Source organism: Nanorana parkeri, unplaced genomic scaffold, assembly GCF_000935625.1.
Source record: "Nanorana parkeri isolate BGI_ZX_2015 unplaced genomic scaffold, ASM93562v1 scaffold355, whole genome shotgun sequence".
Classification (NCBI taxonomy): domain Eukaryota; kingdom Metazoa; phylum Chordata; class Amphibia; order Anura; family Dicroglossidae; genus Nanorana; species Nanorana parkeri.
In genome coordinates, this window is record NW_017306623.1 from 990060 (window position 1) to 1014838 (window position 24779).

General features: G+C 42.8%; 1 protein-coding gene across 1 annotated transcript in view; it reads right to left on the reverse strand.

Annotated features, from left to right (window-relative positions):
• Positions 1-489: 489 nt before the first annotated feature.
• The window catches only part of WAC (WW domain containing adaptor with coiled-coil), a 49856-nt gene continuing 25566 nt past the window's right edge, over positions 490-24779 (reverse strand). The window contains exons 4-13 of the mRNA XM_018558743.1: positions 23304-23419; positions 20872-20966; positions 18178-18489; positions 17049-17282; positions 7894-8013; positions 5851-5999; positions 5641-5762; positions 4604-4793; positions 3920-4047; positions 490-879 (exon numbers count right to left, since the gene is read on the reverse strand). Of these exons, the coding sequence (XP_018414245.1) occupies positions 810-879; positions 3920-4047; positions 4604-4793; positions 5641-5762; positions 5851-5999; positions 7894-8013; positions 17049-17282; positions 18178-18489; positions 20872-20966; positions 23304-23419 (1536 nt within the window). The 3' untranslated portion in view covers positions 490-809. The remainder of the gene's footprint in view (positions 880-3919; positions 4048-4603; positions 4794-5640; positions 5763-5850; positions 6000-7893; positions 8014-17048; positions 17283-18177; positions 18490-20871; positions 20967-23303; positions 23420-24779) is intronic.

Here is a 24779-nt window from a genome sequence, read left to right on the forward strand (position 1 = left end):
CGTGGTGCGTGCGAATCGGCGGTCATCACAGGTGGAGGTACTTCAATAATTTATACAAACGAAGTGGGTTCTTAACCAATCACTGCAATGTTAAGCTACTGTACAGAGGAATGAAAAAATATATAGAAAAAAAGTGCCATAGCAACAGTGCCATAAGAGGGGAGAAAAGAAAAATTTAGATGCATGGGAAAAATTAAAAAAGACATATGTCTAGTTACTTGGGAGGAACAATTCCAGGAAAAGTCAGCAGGGATACCATAATGCAGCACTGTTCTTAAACAAGGCTGAGGATGAGACGATGAAATCTAGCACAAATGTTTTGTACACTGCCCAAACTGGTTGAGGATATTTTAGACACAGATACTTGGTGCTGGTATCTAATTTCTGGAAACAAAGCAAGATTTTTTTGAATGATAAATTAAAACAGAAAAAAAAAAAAAAGAACAGCTAATTTTGCTGACAAGCTTACATGAAAAAGGCGAGGTTTTTACCACCTCAGCATTGATTAGTTTTGGATGTCAAAGCTCTGATACAACATGGGCGTCCCATGGCTTCAATCTACAAAACATATTTACAACGTGAAGGATACATCTACAAGTATAATCTACATTTCGAGGGTTTTACAAATCCTTGTATTTGTCCCCCTTGACTCCCCCTCCAGGCTCGCTTCTCTCCCCTGAATTGTCCACAAGCCCGACCCAACGGTCCAAAGTCTACTCTTATGCAGCTCAAAAAAAAAAAAAAAAGGGTCAAGGTCGGGCTCCCTCTGCTTTACTGTCCAAAGTCCACGTGCAAGACAAAAATAATCTTCACACCATGAAGGAATTCTGGTTTTTAAGTTTTTCAAGTTCTTTAATTTGTTGTCTCAAAAACAGTATCCTGGAAGAGAAAAGACAACAGCTGAGGTAAATGTGAACGCTTTAGAAGCACAAAAGCAAATGTCAGCCAATGCAATTCTAAGGGAAGGTATAAAGACTTTGGGACGCACATCGGGACTTTTTCAACTTTCCGGATCTGCATACTTTTTCAGATTTGGTTTAAAGTATTAAAGCCCAACTGAACAATCGGTTTACATGGCTAGATATATTAATGGTGCATCAAAATAGGCCACAGCCAGAGCGGAAAAGCCTGTGCCCTGCCAGGATGCCGCATAGAAGGGCCGCTGCTTTCTGTGGGAAAGAACTGAACTCTTTGCAGAGGTCTGGCACATCCCCCCTATGGAATCGGAGCAGACAGAAAGGGTCCCATCCTGCAGTATGGTGGCAGGGGACAGGCTTTTCTACACAGGCTGTGGTTGCTAATAAAAAAGAATCATTAAGACATTGAACATCTTTTGTTTAGCGTCACCTGGAATGTATTCAGCATATGTAAACTGAAGGTTCAGTGGGGCTTTAAAGTTAGCGGGTATGATGGCAATAGCACTATCAAAAGAAGGTCAGCAATGGCAGCCTTTATATTTTATTTCTCACACAGTTATGGTAAAAAGAGAACAGATGCACAATTGTAGCAACTGCATTCTGTGCTGGATACACAAGTCAAAAAGCAACAGTAAGGCCTTGTTCACACCAAATGCAGACCAGATCCGGTCAGGTTTCTGCACACGCGGTGTAGTGGGTTGTGCCGCGTTTTAGACGCGTTTTGGATGCGTTTAGGGCCGGTTTTGGTAAAAAAAAAAAAAATATATTTTTTTTAAGTTTAACATGGACTTTCAGGCACTTGCATGCGTTTTTGATGCGTTCCAGACCAGATCCAGAGCAGGTAAAATAGGGCTTGCCGCATTTTTTTCATCCGGTCTGGATCTGGTCTGGATCCGCACGCTGCGATGTGAACTGGAGCTCAAAATACCATAGGAAAACATTGGACGCAGTTTTGATCCGGTCTGCACCTGCTCTGGTCCGGATCTGCTCCACGCTTGGTGTGAACAAGGCCTAAAGCTGGCCATACACCTATAGATTATCTGCAGATGTTCTATGGTCAGATGGAAAAAGTGCAACAGGTTCCCCATCTACGCCAAACTGTGTGGATGGAGGAATCTCCAGCTGGGCCAAGCTTCAGTATCTTGCTAGTCGGCCCCACTGGCTGTCAAAACACCAGAACAATGCCTGCATCCAATCAGATTGTTCAGGTATTTTGACAGTGATACTGAAGCTTGGCCTAGCGGGAGATTCCTCCATCCACATAGTTTAGCATAGATTGCACTTTTTCCATCTGACCATAGAAAATCTGCAGATCATCTATAGGTCAGCTTTAGTCTGTCTGTAGGAAACAGGAAATTATCCCAAATGATGCAAAACGTTTACATGTGGCGTATACATTTTTGAATCCTTTCTAGTGTAGTCAATAAAAGGTTTATCATTGTTGGCTTGGTAAACATCCATACTAATCTTGGCTGGATCCATGGAGCGGATTTATGAGCCTGTTTTCTAGAGTCCTTACAGACTGCGTTCTCAGGAATACCTTTTCAACTAACTATATTAAATCCAGGACGCAGGTGCCATGGAGCTGATTTAGTAAAGACGTTAAGAATCTTCACACAAATGATATTGGTTTTGTTAAATACAATGCCAATCATGCAGATAAATAACAGGGATTTGCCTTTCATATAACTGGATAAATGAAGTCAATCTTTACTCAGTGAAGATGAAGATTCTCCACTCCCTTAGCAAATCAACTTCACTGTGTGCAGAAACTAGATCAGAATTAGCAGATTTACATATGCTTTTCAAGACTACCAGAACACAACCATTCATCCGGTGCAGTAGCAGGCGCTGTTATAAACTGTAAAAAATAAGTCAAGGCAACTGGACTTGCTGTATTTTTCTTGAAGACGTTTCACTGGTCATCCCACCAGCTTTCTCAATTCTGAATTGAGAAAGCTGGTGGGATGACCAGTGCAACGTCTGTAAAAAAAAATACTGCAGGTCTAGTTGCCTTGACTTATTTTTTACAGATATACCATGACCTGGATGAATGAGAACCTTCACAGACATGCTGTTGTAAACTGTACAATCCCAGCTCTAGAATCCAGAGAAAATTAGCATTTATTATGTTTGTTATAGGAGCCAGTAAAGCATTGCAACTATGAAACGTGTGGGTGCAATGCTCTGACTACAGCAGACCCTCTCCACCCAGTAATATGGACGGGAGGAAGTGTTAAAGGACTACAAGTGCGGTGGCATCACAAAGTCTCTCTGTGGTGGTGGCTGATTGGACATGAGTTTCCCCATTCACAGATCCTGTCAAAGGCTCCGTCCACACAGCCGTGCCTAATTCAAATCTATAAAACAAGCCTACGGGGAGAAGAGTTCTGCAACTGGGGTAAGTGGTGGGCAGGACGGGGGTGCCATCTGACCATGTTTCATGGTCAGAAAGGTAAACGTCTTCAGACCTAGCTACCAGAACTCATCTATGCCGCTCCAATGTGCACTGCTGTATATGCACAGATGGACAGGTCCAACTCTTTGGCTTGGAGGACTCTGGGATATACTATTCATTAAACACGTTAATGGTAAAGGGCAAATCTTTAATTCATAGAAACCCTTTAATAGTAAACTCGCCTTAAAAAAATTGAACACAAACCAGCATTATGTAGTTGCAGGGATATCTACCATTGATTTTGGTACACTCAGAGGCGCAACTAGTGACCTCAGGGCCCCGGTGCAAGAATCCCTGGCCCTGTTCATGAGTAGTCTTTATGTAATGACTAGCTAAACAATCTAGCCAACAGCAACCACTTCAGCTGACAGAAACCTGCGATGCAACAAGCACGCACAAGTTCACATGCTGATAAGTTCACCGATTCACTGCAATAAAAAAAATTGCAATCACCCAGTATAATAAAGAAAACATTATAAAGTAGGAAATTAGGGAAATAAGCAGACACAGTAAGTACAGAGGGAAAAAAAAAATGATTACACACCTTTGCTCACGCAAAGTGGCTTGAATTTCACATACTCGAACTAAAGACCTTAAATTTTTCAACTCTGTACAAATTTCAGACATGTGAATGCTCCCCATGTTGTGGGCTTCTTCACGTAACCTTGATGCCTGAAACAAGCAAGACAAAACAAAAAACAAAAACATTTACTTGCCAATGAAAATGATAAAAATAAAAATGTCTATCCTGGATTACTAGAAAAGAGGAAACAAAGTGTAATAGATTAACCTCCACTGTATAAGCGGCAACAAATGTCTCTTTACTCTTCCAATGCCAAAGAGCCCTATTTACCACTGACATACACATCTGAAACACTGGTGGGCAGCCAGGTAAATATATTAAATGTACATGCAGAGGCAAAGCAGACACCAGGCCCTTTGTTCAAATGCAAAGAGGAACAATATGGAAATGTAATGTGTAAAAGAAAATCTGCCCTGGCGCTCATCCTAACCAACCTCCCACATGCGGAAAAGGAAAGGGCACTAGCTGGAGGCAAGCAATATCTCAGTTGTGATCATTTCTCTTCATCTGTATCTGACCTTTCATCGAAATGAACCCCACCCACATTGTAAAAGAAAGTCTTGCACAAGATAAAATATTTTCTACAAATGCCAACATGGACTATAAACTGAAAAGCAAGCCAAAACACACAATAGTGAGCATTACCTGCTTTTCGGCGTGCTCAGCAGGCCAGCCTTGCACATGCTTTATAAGGTTTTCATTGAAGTAGGCAGCTAGAGTTGGCGTCAGTGAGGATGAAGATGATCGTGAAGAGGAGTTCTGTGGTACAGACGACGTGCTTGATGCACAAGTGCTGGAGGTATGATTGGGACCAGGAGATGGGCTTCTCTGACTACTAAAGGGAGACCAAAGAGAAACATTGATAACACGGCCCTCAGACTTCACTGCTGCATTTCTCATTACCAAGGCATGGGGGTGAAAAGGATATTTAAAAAAAAAATTACAAAATCTGTCACAAAAAGGTAACACTGTGCTCCCATGCTTTGGAAAACAACAACTACATTTTGATCAAAATAAATCCATTTGCCATAAGCTGAACAAACCAAATTAGAACTACAAACTTCCCCTGAAAACCCCCCCCAAAAAACAACTTTCTTTAGAGCAAAAGGATTGGATATGAACAATGCTATTATTACCTGTCCCAATAGTCTGGAATTATCACCAATACTTTTGCAGTACCCAAATGTTACACTAGATGTCACTGATGTACACTTTAAGAGCTCCTCTATAAATTCCTAGCCATTGAAGATTCCTCACACTTCACCCTTCATTTCCATGGAACACTCCACCCTCCAAAGTGTGTTTGCCTAAAAGCACAAAGCCCCTTCCTGGAGCTCATAGAAGTAGACACAGTCGGCTGGTTAGAAAATGTACATTTCTCCGGCCAGCCCTCTACTCTAAGTTATGAGAGACAGTCACAAAACAATTAATATGGTTACACACATAAATGGCACCAGGAGAGCTGAAACAATAGTTCAGTCATTTGACCAGTACTAAATGTATGCGCGTATTTATACCACGACATGGCTGAATCCACCAAGCCAAGCCCCTTCTCAGACATATTTCACCCCAATTGGCAATACTTTCCCTCCATAACATTAGGGAGGAGCGGCAGACTGCTGACTGCACAGATATAAGTAGTAAAGACGACGACCAACAAAAACACTACAAATCGTACTTGCCTTTGACGCTGAAGGTTTCGGGGGGAGGCGGGTTCGTGTCCTTGGGATTTCTCTGCAGTCGCTGACTGCTGTGATACTGTCTGTGTTGATGACCCTTGTTTAGCACCAACTGCAGAACTGGCCTACAATAAAATACAGATTTATTACCAACATTGAATGATCAGAGCATTTCCGAACACCGTAGGAGTGAAAAGTCAGAGAGACTTATACCTTTGACTGTGAAGATACAGGCGTGGTGTTTAGCAAAGGTTTATGGGGAACAGTATTAGTCTGCGGTGTGCTGATTCGGGGGGACACATATGACCTTGGCGATGAGGCATCAGACGTCAAAGACATAGGTGACTGATTCGATTGTGTCGCTGAAACAAGAAACATCTTGTGAAAAAGAAAATCTTTTGTGCTTATGAAGGCAAATGCAAGCTAAAAAGTCCTTTCGTGCACTGCAAAACAGAAACATTGACCACTATATATCTTCGGCCATATTTTCAGTTCGCTGCTCACAAGCAAACATGATTTAAAGAGCAGCTGGGGTCCTGAAGGTGACTTTCCCCTCACTTTCTGATCTGGGAGCAATCTTTACAAAACAGGAAGGGAAAAACTCACTGGAAAACAGACACAAATGACAGAGGTTCTAGCGTTCCCTTACCTAAATGCCTAAAAAAAGTATTTTTACTTCTGTGTAAGTTCTAATCCTTCCCCTCTCTATCCCAAATTTTAAAGAAACATCTTGGGTAAGATATATTTTAAAGTTTCTGTGCATGAAGTTCATCTTGAACGCCCCCTCTCCAGCACGGACCCTCGCAGCTGAAAATGCTGCATGAGTTACTTTGCCGAGTTTGTCCTTTGTCCAGCACCCATTGAAATCAACGGGTGACGCGTGGCAAATACCACATTGTAGTGTGAATGGGGACTTGAGCTTCAAGTGGGTTTAGTCGAAGACTAAACAGGGGCTAGGAACTCCCCTCCTCCCATCTGACAGCAGTGCACCACTCAAGGTTGAGAATTGAAGGAGTTAAACCTCAAAAATACATTCAAGTCCCTTCACTATTAACAAAAATGTATCTTGTTTGTGGATCACTCGGCTGTAGATCCTCCAATCATCTGTGAATGGGTGATGGCACTGTCCTTCCTTCTGGAGGGGGGCTACTTTTGTTCCCCATGGTCCCTGTGTGTGTTGCAAAGTGGTCACCGCTCCAAGCTCACTCCGTGATGGACTACAATCCCAATACAAATTAATGAACTAAACCTGAGATTGTAGTCCATCACAGGAGTGAGCTTGGAGCGGTGACTACTTTACAACAAACACAGGGACCATGACGAACAAAAGTAGCAACCCTCCAGAAGGAAGGACAGTGCCATCACCCATTCACAGATGATTGGAGGATCTACAGCCGAGTGATACACAAATAAGATACATTTTTGTTAATAGTGAAGGGACTTGAATGTATTTTTGAGGTTTAACTCCTGAGTTTAGTGTCACTTTAATAGCAGCTACAACTACTGTGCGCAGGTCGAGGTGCTCAACCTTACAAAGAAATGTGACATTTACGTAATATTGGAATGAAGCACTTTGGTTCGCTTTAACTGTGATGGCTAAAGGAGGTGCCAAAATATTAGGCAAGAACTGCATTCTATGGGATTACTGGACACAAGTCAGCTGTGTATTGGAAAAATATTGCTCTGCACTATACCACCTTCATTTCTAATATCTGGTTTTAATAAGCCTCCATACACCCATAGGTGTTTGGAATTCAGCACATTTTTGTGCACGCGTTTAAACACAGAGAAGGGAATTGATCAAAACTGGAGCAGACAAAATCTGGAGCAGCAGTGCATGGTAATCAGCCTTCTCTCTTTCAATTTCACACCTTAACTAAACAAACTGAAGACAGAAGCTGATTGGCTGCCATGCACAGCTGCTCCAGATTTTGATCAAATCCCCTCATAATTTTTAACAGATGCTCAATTGCAACTACACTAGTCTGTTAAGGACAAAACACAGGGAAATCTTCCAAAAAATTGTGCGTGTACTTTTCCCCCACAATGCACGTTTTTGCGCATGTGTACGAGCCCATAGGAATGCATTTGTGTTTTGCGCATTTACGCTTAGGTGTGAACACGGACTAACGCCATACAGGTACATATTTTCTATGATAATGAAAGGCTATTTACATGAAACTGCAACCGATACAAATGTCTATTAAGAGTTGATTTGCTAATATCACATTGCAGTGGCAGGCAGGGATGGCTCACCTTGTGCCGATAGCTGTGCAACCTGGGAGATTAGAGATGTGATGTTGAAAGAGGGCCCAGCGGTGATGATCTTGTGAAGTATTGACTGTAAAGAGGCTTGTGTCACAGCAGCTGTAAGGACTGAAACACACAGACACAGTTGTTAAAGGTTTAGACCAAGAAAAGTCCTACGCAGGATCTTGCTGGTAGAAGCAGGCAGAGAGATCCTGCTTAAAATGCTGCCCATGAGAACATTTGTGTAACATTTACATGCATACAGCATGAATGCAGCCTACTGGCCACCCCCAGCTAACACGTCAATAACAATGTGTAGCCAGTGGCTCCCACTTGTGTGACTCGTTCAGGGCCAACATGTAAATCAATAACAAAGTCATTCATGTGGTGGAAGTTGGTTACACATCGTTGACAGGCAATGGCCAATAGGCTGCATCAAAACTGGACGCATGTAGACATTACACAAACCTTCACATCCATACAACACAAATAACGCTGAAATTTACTGCCACAAAAGCAGCTTTTTTAAAATGTATTTTTGGCCAGATTCAGATTATGGAGCCATGCACTACTGTGTGTAATGGGCCAATGCATATCACAAAGCTGCATTCAAATTCATTTAAAAATATATACGCATTACAAATCTGAGCACAGCGTATTTTGCATCGTGTGAATGAGACCAAACGTATTCAATAAACAGCCGAGGTTATAATAGTCCAAAGGCAACAATAACAAGTCACTTTAGCAAAACCAGATCAGCATTGTGGAATGTCCCGCACTTTTATTGAATAAGCTGGATGGAGTTTTATCTTGTAGATCAGCGGACACACACACACACACCTTTAGCCACAGGGTGGGAGGATAAGATGACTTGCAGATCTCTAAAGGCAAAGGCACAATCTATTTTGAGGGAGTACATATGTGGATATATGAACTATTATTGCACGGTTTAAGGCAGGGGTAGCCACACTCCAGCTGTGGTGGAACTACAAATCCCATGAGGCATTGCAAGATTCTCAAAGCCACAGACATGACTCCCGGAGAGAGATGCATCATGGGATTTGTTTCACCACAGCTGGAGGGCCGGAGCTTGGCTACCCCTGCCCTAATTGGAAGCCCTGGATGCTGCCCCCTGCACCCAAGTGTCTAAGATGCATGCTGTCCAAGCGTCTGCAAAGGTTAACAAAGATGACATTACAATGGAAAGCAGGGACAGACCCTCAAGCAGAGAAAGGCTTGTCTGAGAATTTGGCACATCTTGTACCCAACCTTGCGAGTGGACTAGCAGCCAAGCTTGGGGATGTTGAAGAGGCTAAGAAAGTGAAGAAAACTTAGCAGTCTGTTCCTTAGGACTTCGCCCACTGAGAAAGTTGGGTGCTCTTGCCACCAGCACCATTCATGTTGATATTGGCTAAGAGAGGGACCAAAAAAGATGTTGACCCTGGAAAGACATGCAGAGTAATGTAACACTATAGATAACGTGCCCTACGCACATGTATTGACATGAGTGACACATAGAAGAGGGTCTTGTAGCAAATTGTCACTTCTCCACATGTTCTATGTGTAATCAGCTGCAACAGCGGTTAGACCTCAGAAGGATATTGACCAGTATGGAAACAGCCCCGATTTGGTGAAGGATAGGGCCTGCCAGTGAGAACAGAAATAGCTTAAATTAGATTATCCGTTGGGTCTTTAAAGACAGGCCCATCCTCTACCTGAATAGTAGGTGCCTCGTTGAGGCCGGACATGGTCAGATCTACAGTGGGACATAGACCATTTATGCACAAAATTCTCATCAAATGGATACAAGGCTAACAAACACTCCAGGAGGAGCAAATAACTTAAGCTGTTCCCAAAATCCATATAGGAATTGTTCAAAAAGCGGGATCATAGTGAAAGCCTTTGCAGCCTTAGGAGTTTTAAAACAACGGCACCATCAGTAGGCGCACTTAAAACAGCCTAGGAGCCATTAATAGAAAGCAAGCGGCGGGGGGTACCCTTAACACAGGGACTATCCCCTCCACATTTAGCATCATACATGTTGCAACCACAAGGCGATGAAGAAATGTAGAAGCTCAGGGTAAGAGGGAAGGCCTCAGATACTCAAACCTGAACAGATGGGAGCATAACAGGTCAGCTAGCAAGAAGTGACTCCAGAATGTAATCAAGCAGCAGGAATAGATCCAAGTTCTACGTGACTCTTACACGCAGGAACAGCAGCCGGGAGAGGATTTGTTATTGCTGCATGGTGGGAAAGAGGACGAAGAGTATGCAACACTCCACCCAGCAGATGACATCAGCACTCACCCCCACAGCGTTAACCCCTTCCATGGTAAAACCAGTTGGTAACAAGAAATAAAGGAGCCTAGGGACCTCTGTATATGAAGTAGCTCCCAGTGCTCAGCCTAGTCTTTAGAAACAGGAAGCAACTTCAGCAGCTCTGGACCTGGAAAGTGCTTGGCATCTTTTACCAGAATGGAGTGTGGAAAGCACCCCAAGTGGAAACCAGTGCCTGCAAGTCACCGAGAGGGTCCCCCCACAACAACCAGTCCAGCAGGGTCTGCATGCAGTGCTTCAAAAACCAGGCTCAGGATGATTGCACCAGATAGCTGCATTCGAAGAGACAAAACTGCAGCAGCAATGTACAGAAGTCTTGAAAAAATGGGAGTACAAAGTGCTAGCACAAAATGAGATTAGTTTTTACAACAGAAAGGACATTCTCCTGGCACAGCAGCAAAAAAACTGAAGCATGTCAGTAGTAGGAAGGGATTATGCTGATTTGGCCTACAGTTGTTTGCCAGCACTCAATCCTCCTGTAGGTAGCAGTATAACCCAAAAGGTTAAAGACTTCCTGTGTCCCTCCATGAACGAGAAAAAAAAAGGAAGCTGTAAACCATCTTACAGAAACATCCTCCTTGCAAGTGGATTTTATAACAACCTCTTTTTTTAGCACTAAATTGTCATTATAGCTTTCAAATGCATGAGCTCACACAATCAGTCCCAACAAGCATCAACTTCCTGAATGCTGTCAGCTTTGATATTAACAAGGAGGAAAGACCGCTTCAAATGTCTGTGCTCATCAGAAAATGGATTTTGGATTCCCTGCTGCTTCAAGCTCGCAGTGGATCATCATGACGCACAAGCAGAAGCATTATTAACTGTATATAATCCTCAAAACGTTATTACTGGCCTTTACAAACGTTATAAATGTTCATTATCCAGTGTTATGCACACATTCACAGACCAATCACATTTTAGAAACATTTCACAAGCATAGCCCAAGTAACTCACTGGCTGTATATACTGAAGATATGCAAAGTGTTGCTAAGCATCACACAATCCATCCACTAGATGGCAGCAAGGTCGCAGTCTTCACAGATGCATATACATTTATGTGTGCCCTCGTTTAAAGGAGAAATGGAGCAAAATGCCCTAGGCTTCATTAAAACCAAAACATGACAACAAAACTGTCTTAGATGTTCACATTTCTCTATAAACAATACAACGCAATCCAGGGGCAAGATTCTCCAGCTTTAAAGAAAAGAACACAATGTATTATTGCTGTACATGCCTTTATGTGCTGGTATGAAAGTTTGTCACAGATCAGAATACGAACGTGCAAAATAATTATTTTGATGAAATCATTTGATCTGATAATTGCACTCCACCCAATGGATGCTTGAATTGTTTCAATGAAAAAGAATGATTGGCCCTGGAAAATAATTAAATCTGACCAAACTTGCCCAAAATAAATTCAGCTTAAAAGACTCAACACGTTTGTGACTACATGTAGAGGAAATGTCAATCTCCAAGCAGTGGTATATACATTTATCAATTGGTAATACTTTTTTTTAGAATTCTTGCCCCCCCCCCCTCCTTCTGTACCTGGTCATACTGCATCTACTAAAAGTTTGTACAGATCTTGAATACAAATTATAAGCATTAGATATGGCATCGCCAGTGTGCCAGGCATCACCTCTGGTAAGTGGCCATTCACCCAGACAGCAATGTGGACACCCAAAAAAGGACCCTAACTCCCTGCATGAGAATACTCGGGACCTGAAGCATCAAATGATCACAAAATTGGGCGAGTACGTCAATCTTCAGGATCTTTATTTTAAACAAACTCTGCAATAAGCAGGAGGAGTGTTCAACCACAATTTCCATCTTTCTCATTTATTGCACCAACACATATTATATACTGTTTTGTAAAGGATAAAAAGGGCATTAATTTGGTGTGACATATGTATAAAAAAAGGTCTCAAATAGTGCACGAGGGAAGCTTAAAGTGTTATTAAACCCGTAGGGGTTTTTGCATAGATCTACTGCTAGAAAGAAGTAGATATATGCCAAACGATAAAAAAACTTTGAAAGGGTTAATACTTACCTGTGTCCCCGCCGCGCACTCCCGTCCAAACATCTGAAAATGTCTTGGGTGGGCGCATGCGCAGTTCAGATGTTTGGCCAGGAGACGAGGAGAGGCACAAGGTAAGTCTATGAAACGGCGTGCACTCGCACAGACTCCGTGGGACAGGAGAGAAGAGGACGACAGAGGAGTCAGCGCAGAATCGGAGACCCGCACCAGCGCTGGAGGAACAGCTAAAAACTACAGGAAAGAAGATTGGTTTAAGAAGCATCATTTAAGGGAAGTCCTGATGTTAGCACTGTGGTGGGGGGACCTTAGCCTTTAATGTCACTTGAAACCCTTAAGGACCCATGACAGATTCCCTCACGGGTCCTTATGGCACGGACAACCATGACGGAATAATCCAGTCATTGGTCCTTAAGGGGTTAAACTTAATTGTTAGTACAAACACCCTGTAATATGTGCACACTAGTCAAAGCTATAGGTATCACATCACCTTCACAGCAGGTATCATTACCTAAAGCCTGATAAAAACCTGGTACTACCAAGAAGGAACATGTAATCACTTTGCCCACCCACAATTTACTCTGCTTTGCAGCCAATGACAGGCCAGGACACTATTACCCTGTTTCCCCGAAAATAAGACTGTCTTATATTTTTTTTGGCTCAAAAAAAAACAACACACTAGGTCTTATTTTCGGGGTAGATGTTATTTTTTTAATGTACAACAATCCACACTCATTCATGTACAAAAATATGGTGATCAGGGCAATCAGGGGTGCCTACCTTTCCAAGAGCAATTTGCTAACCAATCGCTGGCCAGAATGAGCGAAGTGCGCTTTCACTGTCGATTCCTCACAGACGGAGTGCTTTTGGTATCACTCCGCCTGTGACAGGAGCCGGCGCTATAGAGGAGGCATCGGCTTATGCGGCTCTGCTCCCTAGGGTGCCGCCTCTCTTCCTCCGGCGCTGGCTTCATTCCCCCTTATGCCACCACCGGCCCTGGGAATGGTCACAACTAGGTCTTATTTTCAGGGTAGGCCTTATATTTTAGCAATTCCCAAAAATAGTACTAGGTCTTATTTTCGGGGGAAACAGGGTAAAATCTTTCAGAAAGTCGATACTAGTGCAAGAACTTCAGATGGGACTGACAGCGATCAGGATGATGCTGAAAAGCAGATTACAGAAAACTCCGGCTATTGTACAAGGGGGTTGTCAGTGCCGGAAAATGCAGGTTCACTTTATAATCACTACTGTATACAAGTCACCATAAAGTGCCAGAAAGTTTCTAAAGAAACATGAATTATGCCCAACACTCAGAGTGGCCTCAAATACCCAACTTTCCATCGTATGTGAAGTATAAGCGCACATCAAACCTACCCCACAGTGCAATGCCAGTTGCCTAAGTGATACTAGGCCAGAGTACTACCATTGGAGGGGGGGCGCCCAAACATATAGAAATATGTAGGAAAATGAAAACCTAGTAAGAAGAGGGGTGGCAGGCCAATGACCTCTGAACTGTACAGCCGGCAGAGATGAAGCCAAGAGGTCAGAGAATCCTAGGGACTGCTGCTATGCTTTAACAGCAAGCTAGGAAACCCTCTGCAAAAGCAGGGCAGACACGCATGAACAAATTTTAACTTCCAATTTGTTTGCACGAAAATAGTAAAAAAGAAAAAACCTTCAGCTATTCTTTAATACTATGCATTGGTTTGCAAGAAGGTGAGAAACTTTAACCACGTAAAGACAGAGGTGTTAAACACTCTTCCTGTCCAGACCATTTTTCAGTATTCGGTACCTTGACATTTATTCCGCCATGCAACGTCGTACCGAAATGAATTTTATATCTTTTTTTGGTGACGCAGAGCTTTCTTTTGGTGGAATCTAATCACCACTGGGATCTTTATTTGTTTTACTATATAAAGAAAAAATGGCAAATAAATAAAATAAACATTTTCCCTTTATTATGTTATGAAACATTACCCACATTTTTCATAAAATATAAAAGGAAGCACCTCTGTTAAATAGACACCAAACATGTCAAGCCTTAAATAGCACGTGTCTGTGAAATCACAAAAAATGACCATATCCAAAATTGGCATGTTTGCGAGTGAATGTGGGGGCGGGGGACTTTTTTGTGGGTTTTTTATGTGCTACTAATTTTTTTTATATTTACTTTATTGTTTTTACATAGTGGGCTAAAGAGGGGGCTAATATAAAATTAAAGTCACAGGTCCTCTTTATGGAGACATCAGGGGTCTTTAAAGGAGAACTATGGGGTCAGGGCTTTTAACCATAGTTCTCCTAAGGTCCACGGGAGAACACAAACTAGCATTCTCCCGTGACCCAAAGCTCCCTGCAGCCGGGACGGATCACGACATTGCCATGGAGATCCACCCCGCTGCGGGATTGACAGCTGGCTCTGCCTATCTAGAGGCAGAGCCAGCTGTGCCCGCCATCCATTCCGCCAGTCAGCGCTGGAGGATCGGAGCGGGGAGGAATCCCTGCAGGGAGCCGTGAGTGACAGTCACGGCTCTCTGCATGGATAGATTGAGACGTGAGCAAGCGACTGTATGTGTTCGCTCACTTCCCGATCTACTGAGCCGACCTGTGACAGTTTCATTGTCACAGGTCGGCTCAGATTATGAGGCCGAGTGAAAATCACTTGCCTCATAATTCTCCTTTAAGAGAGCCCCTAAGCTGATGAAGCAGCCATCTGCTATACCAGCTGCTCTCCAGCTTAAAACGCCCACCCGCATCTGGGAAGCTCCTGTTCGTTTATATACGGCCGCTGGACAGGAAGCAGTTAAGTCCCCGTTCACACCACGGCGATTTGGCCGCGCGGCTTCGCCAACATGAACGTTCCCATACATTGCTATGGGGACCGTTCATGCGACAGCGCGGGCCTGCTGAAGGCAAATTAAAAATTCCTAAAACAGCCCTTTTAAAATCAGCTCGGAAACTGCACTGATCCACACCCCCTCTGGTGTGAATGGGGCCTAAAGTAAACCTCTCGACAAGAAATGCCTGGGGAAAAAAAGGAGCAGTAATAGTAATAAAGTAGGGGGAGATAAAAACATTTAAATCAAATCTGGTGCAGTCGTCCATAGCAACCAATCAGCTTCTGTTTTTAGCTTGTTCAGATCTGCTTTAACAATCAAAGAGACACCCATTGCTTGCCATGATGAGCAAATTCTGTCTGCTCCAGTTTTGATAACTTTCACTCACTGATTCAACCTAAACAGCACAGAATTCTCTTATGCGTGCTGGGTGAAGTAGAAACCAGCATAGGACATCAAAAAGGGAAGAGAAGCCAGGGGTGTAATTCTCCTTTCACAAGCCAATGACCACATATGGAACAGCAACTCATTCTCAGAGGCCATGCAGTCAATTCGTGCTTCTCAAATGTATTCTTGATGAAGAGAATGCAATAATAGAGACCTGATCTGCTGAAAAAAAGTGCATTACACCTAATCCTCCCTGATGGGGGGAATACTGGATGAGTTACTATGGTTGCTGGTGTTGGTATTTCCAGTCACATTCCATGTGCTATGTGAATGAATGGTGTCCTGGGTAGATGGAGGGCACAGGGGGACGTCCTCACAAGCATGATGCAATCTAGTAAGTTGGTTAAAAAAATGTAGGGTGGTGGGTAGAGAATGTATTGTATTGTATGCAGCTATTTTGATACAATACAGTACTAGAACTGGCATAACTGGAGAATAACACGGTGGAACTGGTAAACACGATGCTCGTGTGATATCTGCTTAGGCCTAGGTGAAATAGGATGTGAGGTTGTCCTATTGGCAGAGGTCAGAAAGTAGGGGAAGGGGGTAAATTGTTTTTCTATGGGTTACAGGCAAAGAGCTGAAGGGAGATGGACTTAGCAGCAGCCATATACATTGCATTAAATACACAGATTTTGGGGTTTTGGGGGTATTTGTGGTACAGTGCTATATCTTCCAGAATACAAGACTGCATCTGAATATAAGGACTCAACAGATGCAATACCACTGCAGCTTTTGAACTGCTGCCAAACTCTACTGTACTTCAAAATCCATTTGGCATTAGCTCATCAGAGCGATGCATTGCGGTACCTTGAAAATATTCTGCATGCTGCAGTTTCTCATGCACTGGCCTGTATCACATTCACATTAAAACAACAGAGACGTAAAAAATGCATCAGAAAGCACAGAAACACGTTACATCAGGCGTTCAAATTCTATCCGATACGAAGGAACTTTAACTGTAACCTGAAAAATACAGCGGTACCTCGGTTCACAAACGCTCCTGTTCGCGAACATGAAGTTCGGCAAAATTTTGCTTCCATTCACGAACTCCGCATCGGGTGACGAACACAACCGCAGCCCGCTCCGAGACATGGTCAAGGCTTCCTCTAGTCGAAATCGCGGTCTGATCACAGTTTGATTAGTTTTGCAACCAATTTGGTTCGCAACCAGAATTGTGGAACAAATTAAATTCGTGAACCGAGGTACCACTGTACACAGCACCTGAGATAAGGTTGTCTCCTAACATTCAGAAGAGTCCAGACTTCATGTAAACCTCACAGGGGTCCTGCAGAGCCTACACAGAAGACTCAACACACAACATCCCAGCATTAGAAAGGCGCTTTTAGGAATTAGCAGCATTAAGGATCACTTTTTAATTTTTCTTGTCACATATCTGTTGGCTGTGAAAGGGCCGTGTATGAAAGCTGATCATGTCTATACGCAACTCATCCGAATCACCCACACAGTTACCCTACCATCAAAGCCAAGCCAAGTGCAGTCCCTACCTTCATTAATTTTGGATATATCCACGTTAGAATTATTAATCTGCAGAGTGGCTTGCAAGGCAGGGAGCAGCTGTCGCAGGAGGGTGGGGTCCTGCAGTATTGGAGGAATTGGTGATTGTGGCACTGGTGACACAGGGACTGTAGAAGAGGAAGAAGGAGGAGCAGCAGAAAGGTTTAGTCCAGAAGCAGATGATGTGGAAGGGGTGGTACAGGATGGTTTTTCAGATACAGAGTCTGTAAGTAAAGAACAGAAAAAAAAGTTACAATTAATTCATGTGTCACAACCTACTGTGTAGATAAAAAGGTAAAGTTTGCAGAAATTGTATTAAAACAAAAAATTCTAAAACGCATGCATGTTCCCTCCGTATTAAACCAGACCTAAAGTTTGACCTTATAACCCCTGTTCTCTTCTTGTTTCTGGCTTGGTAAAGTACATACTAAAATGGCTAAAATACTTAAAGCTGAATTCCAGGTACAACGTTTTAAGTACAGTTGTGAGAAAAAGAAAGTACACCCTCTTTGAATTCTATGATTTTAAGTAGGGATCGGCCGATACCAGGTACCGATATTCTGTTTACATCCATCTGCTGAAAGTGAACAGCAGGCAGTCGCCTGACATCGGTCGACCCAGGTTTTTTTTTTTTTGTATTCTGACAGTGGCCGCTGCCAGAATACAAAGAAGAAGAAAAAACCAGCAGAGAGCAAAGGAAGCATTTTTTTTTTCTTCATTGACCTACATAAAATTCAGGAAGTCATGTAAGGCATTTTGAGATTTATCTCAAGGGTCAGAAATGACATCGGTACATAAAACAAACAGTACAAACTGCTGTTTTTCACCTCTGTTTATCCGTAGCACACACCGACCTCCACACATTGCTTATAAATATATTTTTCTCAGAGATTGTACTTGTTGGCACATTTCCTATGTGACAATACTCAGGCCTGGCCACCACAGTGGGATACTAAGCAGGTATAAATGGCCATAGTCACTGACTTGTCAAACTTAAGCAAAACACTCCCACCTCCAGAGGCTTTCGCAGGGTTATAGCATGAACGGAAAATAATGGTACATTCAACTTAAAACCAATAGAAAGGCAAAGTAAAGGCCCTCAATACATTTCCAACTTACCTTTTCTGTCAGATTTCTGTGCTGGGATGGAAGATGTGGAGATAGGCAGTTTTGATAATGCTGCTGCTCCATTTGCATCGAATGACTTCTTTGGAGGAGGGTGCTCAGGCTGTACTGTAAAAGTACTAGAAGGAACGCTGCTTGCGGTAGCAGTCGGGTGAACCACAGGCTTAATAGAGTGCTGCACTGGGGCTGCACTGCTGTGAGTCTCTGTTCTGGGGAGTCTGTAGTCTCTGTCATTGTGCCGGCTTGTCTGAGACAAAATGTTCTGTGGAAGCATGCTGCTGGCGTCATTGGAATGTTTCTCATCCACTGATTGGAGATATTAACACAAACAAAAGAAAAAATATATTTTAGACTAACAGCAATAAAAAGTTGCTTGCTTGATATTTTAACCCTTGCCCACTGTACTTGAGTAAAAAAAAAAAAAAAAAAGTTTTGAGTTGGTGAGGAGTTATTTATAATAAACTGGAAGCCTAGCAATAATAACCACGGAAATGTGCAGCACGAAACGCGCATATTCGATACGCCTAGGTGTGAACCCAGCCTTAAAGTCACGGATCTTTCTCATTAAAAAGCAGGAAAACAGAAGCTTTGGGTTCTAACTGGATTAAGAGGAGTTAACAAAAAAAAATGTGACTTCTATGTGGTGTCTAAGCTTACACAAACAAAGAAGTTAACTAGTTTGGATAACCCGGTCAAGTTTTTGTTTGCTATCTATGTCCCGTTTGGGGAGATTTTTCTTCCTCCATGAAGACACAACAGGAGAGGAAATCTCACCAAAGTCTGTAAAACTTTGTCATCAGAACAGGTGTCGCCATGGTTAGATTTTCCCTCTATTCCCGCTCCAGGAATAAGTAAACATTTTACATTTTCCCTCACTTTACATCCAGGCGACAATGCCCTCCAGAACAAAAAGAGAAGGTGCATGCCCACAGTAAGCACAAAAAAACCAATAAAACTAGACAGCCCTTCCCACTCCCATTCGAATAATGAAAATATAGGGCCACAGATGCACTTCAAGGGATGACATTGTTCAACGATGAGAACATACATAACATCAGATGGAAAGATTAGCAAAAGTTTCATGTGTGTAACAATCGCATAATATTTTTTACATTTAAACGGAATGTACTACGCACAACACTCTAGCATTAAAAAACAGACAATCACTACAAAGTCACAGGAGCAATGATTTATAATAAATGGCACACATTTACACTAAAATCACAGATTGTTTCTGCCTTCCCGCACTACATAGAATAGGTAATGTGCCAACAGGAAATCTGTCCTGATGATGGACACATCTGCTTAACGGACAGCTTTACCTTTATTGACGTTGTTCTTTAATAAAACCCCTCACTCCCCTGAGTGTAGACCATCTAGGACAATACTTCTCCGGCAAGGCCCTGGACAGCTCCTCTTAATACTACATATGCTCAACGCTGGTGCAAGTCATATCTTATGGTTTAGCAAAACCTATGGCAGCCTCCAGCAGTCTATGAGATTGGGAAATGAAAGGGTCCCTGACACACATGCACATGGAGAGGAACCAGCGTGGAACTTGTCAGAGGAAATATTGCTGGATCAGGGAGGAAAGCAAGTATAATTCCAGGTGGGGTGCACTCAGGGGGGTGATTTGAGGACATATTCACTAAGGGTAAAATTGTCCTTTGAAGAGGGGGGGGAAAAAAACAATAGCACTGCATAGAAGGCAACACAAGGTGCCTATTCTTAACTTTACCTCGCTCCTCAGTGAACACCGTTATACCTGGCGCTCCCAGGAATGGAGCAGACATTTACAGCCTTCTTTGCCTGCCACAACACAGTATTCCCAGCTAGTGTGACCAATTCCCATGCAGGACTACGGTCAGGTGAAGGCCCGCATAGGTGTGCTGCAAGTTTTAAATTCTTGCAGAGTTATTCACAAAAGGGTGAAGAGTTTGGAGAAGGGAACATTCTAGGACAACATAGATGAACTGGAAAGTGAGCTGAATTGGAGAATTCTTCCAGATCAGCTATGTTGTCCTAGATTGTTCACTTCTCCTGACTTCTCCAAACTCTTCACCCTTTAGTGAATAACCCTGTAAGTGAAAACTAAAACATTTAAGGGGGAACTCCAGCAGAGGCAGCATATGAACAAACATGCAGTATTTTCCCCCCTACATGTTTAGTAAGAAAATAAAAAGTTGCACACAAGATACATCTAGCAAAAAGTTTTGAAAAACTAGCTGTGTAGAATGAGGAGAGCACATAGATCAGAGACATCTACATAACCACTACAAATCCATTCAGAAAGGAGACAGCTGGATAGACGTTAGATTTTGTAGGCGGAAAAAAAAATCCTCCAGAACTTAAGTATGAGAAGCTAGACCAAAATAGGAGAACACCGTTCTAATGTAAATGGATGGAGCTTGAATGTTTTCATTATTAAGTAGCACATCCAGTTACAGCATCTTTAATGGTAAGTGTCTGTCTGTCTATACAGACTGCATGTCCTTTGTCACTACATACATACAACAAAATCAATGTAGAGACTAGCAGAAGTAAAGATTCACCAATGGATAGAACTACAGGACAACAGGTCTCAAATGAAACGGATCACTCATAAAAGGCTGAAAAGATCACACACTTCTCAAGCACAAAGCTCAACTGCTACATAACAAAATAAATACAGATTGGGCTTCTATTCACCCGTAGCTGAGGCTTGCATTGCTTCTCTTCTGTAGTCTCGGTCTTTGGGGAAACTATTAACGGCCACTTTACTGGACTCCTTCTGGCGCTGCTCCCTGTGAAAAGAGTAAAAGTGTAAGCGCCAACATGTATTCAGCACAAGGAACAAAACATTAATTAGGGCAGTTAAAAGACAAAACAAAAATCCAGATGTACCTTCTCTGACAGGTTTTGGGGAGAGCTCAGAGCACATTAGGGGGGCTTTTATATGATCCGACATTACGGCAGTACAGCTGACATAACTTGCATACATAGCCATCAACTACAGATGCCTGCATCAATCTCACAGAGCGCCCCACAAATCCCCAACCAAGAGGCGCTTTATCATACAAATGCCTCCGTTTCTGAAGTCAGAACTCTGATATGTCCCGTTTCACTCCCTTACTATTGGTCAGGGAGGCCGTCTTAAAAAAATGGACTAGTAGTGAGGTGCAAGAATTGGGAGAGACAGACCACAGGTCAAACTTTAGAACAGGTTTTCGGATATTCAGTTTTATAAAGCGTTGTGCAAACGGTTGGCGCTATATAAATGTTGTATAATATTATTCAGGGCTCCTAGGTGGCTTATTCAGGAAAAACCAATCCATGTTCAAGCATTCCTTGGCACCTGCTAGACACCCAGGTGGCATCTGCCACTTTTTACTAGTTTTACTTATGTTGAAATTTGAGAAACCATTATTTAATTGCATGGATCTGTGTGTGTTGGGTGGGTTGTAGTAATACTCTAAAAGGAGACAATTTCTAATGTCTACTATAAAGTCCAAAACTAAGATTAAAGCAAAACATCAGGCAAACAGTTAAAAGATATTTTCTGTTAAACACATGTTCCACATTATATTGTCAGAGAGACACATGCAGCTCTCTCTTAACAGCTTTACAGCTCAGCTCTCCATGTCAACTCCTTGTCTTAAATATCTGTGACATCACCTTTAGCAACATCACCTTTAAGTCTTGCAGACATGCCAAGCCACTGGGAGGAGAGATCTGTAAGAGCTCATTGAGACGGGTGAATAAGCAGCTAAACTCCACATCTGGACGCAGCTGCACTCTGTGCTATGGACACATACAGTCTGTGTGTGGCCAGAGATGCTGGCCTTGGATGCAAACTGGGCCAATCAGAAGCCCAAACTGCATGTATCTGCTGATATGAATGGTTACATGTGAAGTATAAATCTGACCGTGGCTGTTTGCAAATTACGTGTGCAAGTTGTTAGTTTCCCCACCGACAAGAATTACCGATCCTCTACAGCTTTCCCAATCGTATGATGCCTACAGAATATTCTCCATGTTCTGGGATGTGACTCGTATCACTACAATTTCTATGATTTCGATAGGAATTATAAGTTTGCCAAGGTCGTAGGCAGTTCTTTGTTGCACTGTCACTGCCCACATATAAGAGCGCTTACTATTAGGGATGCACCGATACCGGTATTTCGGTATCGAGTACGAGAACAGATATTTTTTTTTACCCTGGTACTCGCCGATACCTATTACCGAGTACTGGAAGTCCCATTCAGGAAGCTAGGCAGCGTGTAATGACTCGCTTCCTGATTAGCAAGAAAGCCGTCCCCATGCTTCTCGTCACTAGGTGATGAGAGAGCATGGAGCCGGCTTCCCGGCCAATCAGGAAGCGTGTAATGACGCGCTGCCCAGCTTCCCGATACCGGAAGTATCGGGCTAGGCATCGGAGCATTTGGGTGAGTACGAGTACTCACCCCTACTTGCGTTGCAAATTGCATAGAAAGTATAGAGTGCTTACTATGTGATTTGCATGGGCTTGCAATCAAGGGCTGAGTGCAGGCATGAATGAGGAAGGGGTTGAATCGCTCTGTATCCACTCATTGAATACACAATAATGCATGGTCAGCATGCGCCTAAAATGACTAGAGAAGCAAGTTTTTTTCTCAACCAGTTTTCCTGTTCATAGAGTGCAGCAGTAACCAGTCCTATACACGGGAAGGCAGCTAAATAAAGACCTGTGGTAGACAGCTATCAGGACACTATTTTGAAAGACAGAGGCCTTTGTGGGAAAGATTAGAGACTCTAAAAGGTGGCAATTTTGCAATTGGAAAATATTGGAAAATAACAGTTCAACTTAAACTGCAAGCGCTGGAAGGCAAAAATGAATGCGACTTGCTATACAGGTGGCTGAGAGCAGTGATGGTTGCAGCACAATTGAAACGCATACAGCTAGGCAGCCGTCTACATTTTCCAATAAACGCAAGGACAAAAAAAAGCTATTTTCAATTGTGCAGTACCATTCTGAATAGACCTACTACTGTACATTGTAATCACTTTGTGTTAAAAAAAACATTGAGCAGTTGCAGAACAAGATGGACAATGACACAACAAAAGCAATAACAATGTGAATGTATAGATGATCGAATATTTACCTTTCCAGCCACTCTTTCGGTTTCTCCCACTGGGACACTTCTGTTCTGCAGTTATAATAGTATTTTTTGCCAGAGGAACTGATATGCTCAGACCAGTCATCTGCTGGATCATAAGCCTGCAAAGAATAATAAGAATAAAAAGAACAAGAATAATAAAAACCACGTTACCCAGGACTAGGCTTCATATATGTAAAGTATTGTTTTGCATTTTATTCTAAAGCTTTGTCAATAGAAGCCTGTGCAAACGGCAGGTGAAACTCACATTTGTGTAATAAGAGTTACTGTTCCTCAATGAACTTGTATACAAGGAGGCCGCCAGAGGAAACAAAAGGCCATTCCTCGACGCTTCTGTGCATTCCAAGTCAATTTCAACACACACTCTTTCAGCCCTAAGCATCAAGAGGCGCCCAGCAGTGCAGAAAGCACATCATTTATATAGCACATTTTTCAGACCCAAAATATTATTCTGCCTTTTCTGCAGTACTTTACAATACCCATTTTTTGCTTGGGGCCACTAAATCACAGAGCATAGGGTCACAACAGCAAGATATGTAAAAATGCACAAAACTGAGGGCCCGTTCACACCAGACGCTGAGCGGCGTGCAAGGCAGTTTTACTGCGTTACATCCCGCTGTGTTAATGAACAGTAAGGCATGCCTTACTTTTTATCAGCACACACCACGCATTCTTACCGTAACGAGGTGGCGTGAATGCCCACCATCAATAACAAGGCAAATTCCATTGTCTTGCATTGGGGCTGTGCTGGAAATAGTGGCCAACGCAGTTCCAAAGCAGGTGGTATAAATTGACCAGAACTCTGCAGCATTGGTTGTGCTGCAGACCTACATTTTCTTTAAGGAACCGCACGTACTTCGAATAGAGGTGAAAAAAAGTTGTGCACATCTTTTAGTCCATCTATAAGGTTCATTAAAACAAACCTGCGACAATGCAAATCCTTCAAACAGGAAAATCAGGCTCGGCATCACATGTGGGCATTACCCACAGTTGTCTGCATGCAAATACAGCATGTCTAGGAAAGCCAACTCCTCCAGACTTGCACCCACCCATCAAAGCTTTTTGTGATTGCAAAACTCCTCCCAACATATACTCCTCCCAATACTAAAGCCAGCATGGGACACTGCAGCTGTCACACACCGGCTTCATAGATCGAGAGCGAAACAATCATGCAACCGCTCATTGCTCAGCTCACTGTGTCCTTTCTGCAGAGAATACCCTCCACAGGGATTCCCCCCTCCCCTCTCTGTTCCTCCAGCAGTCATTTGAGGGACAGGCAGGTTACTCCTGTGACCCAAAAAGAGTAGCAAAAGCACAAAAAAAAAAAAAAACCAGAGGCAGGGTGCTGTAATGTTTTCAGGAAGCTATGTATTGCACCCTGCTGGCCCTTCCCACTAGCCATGATCTGCCTGCATTGCATGGAGAAGAGGCCCAGAGATATGCCTGCATTGCATGGAGAAG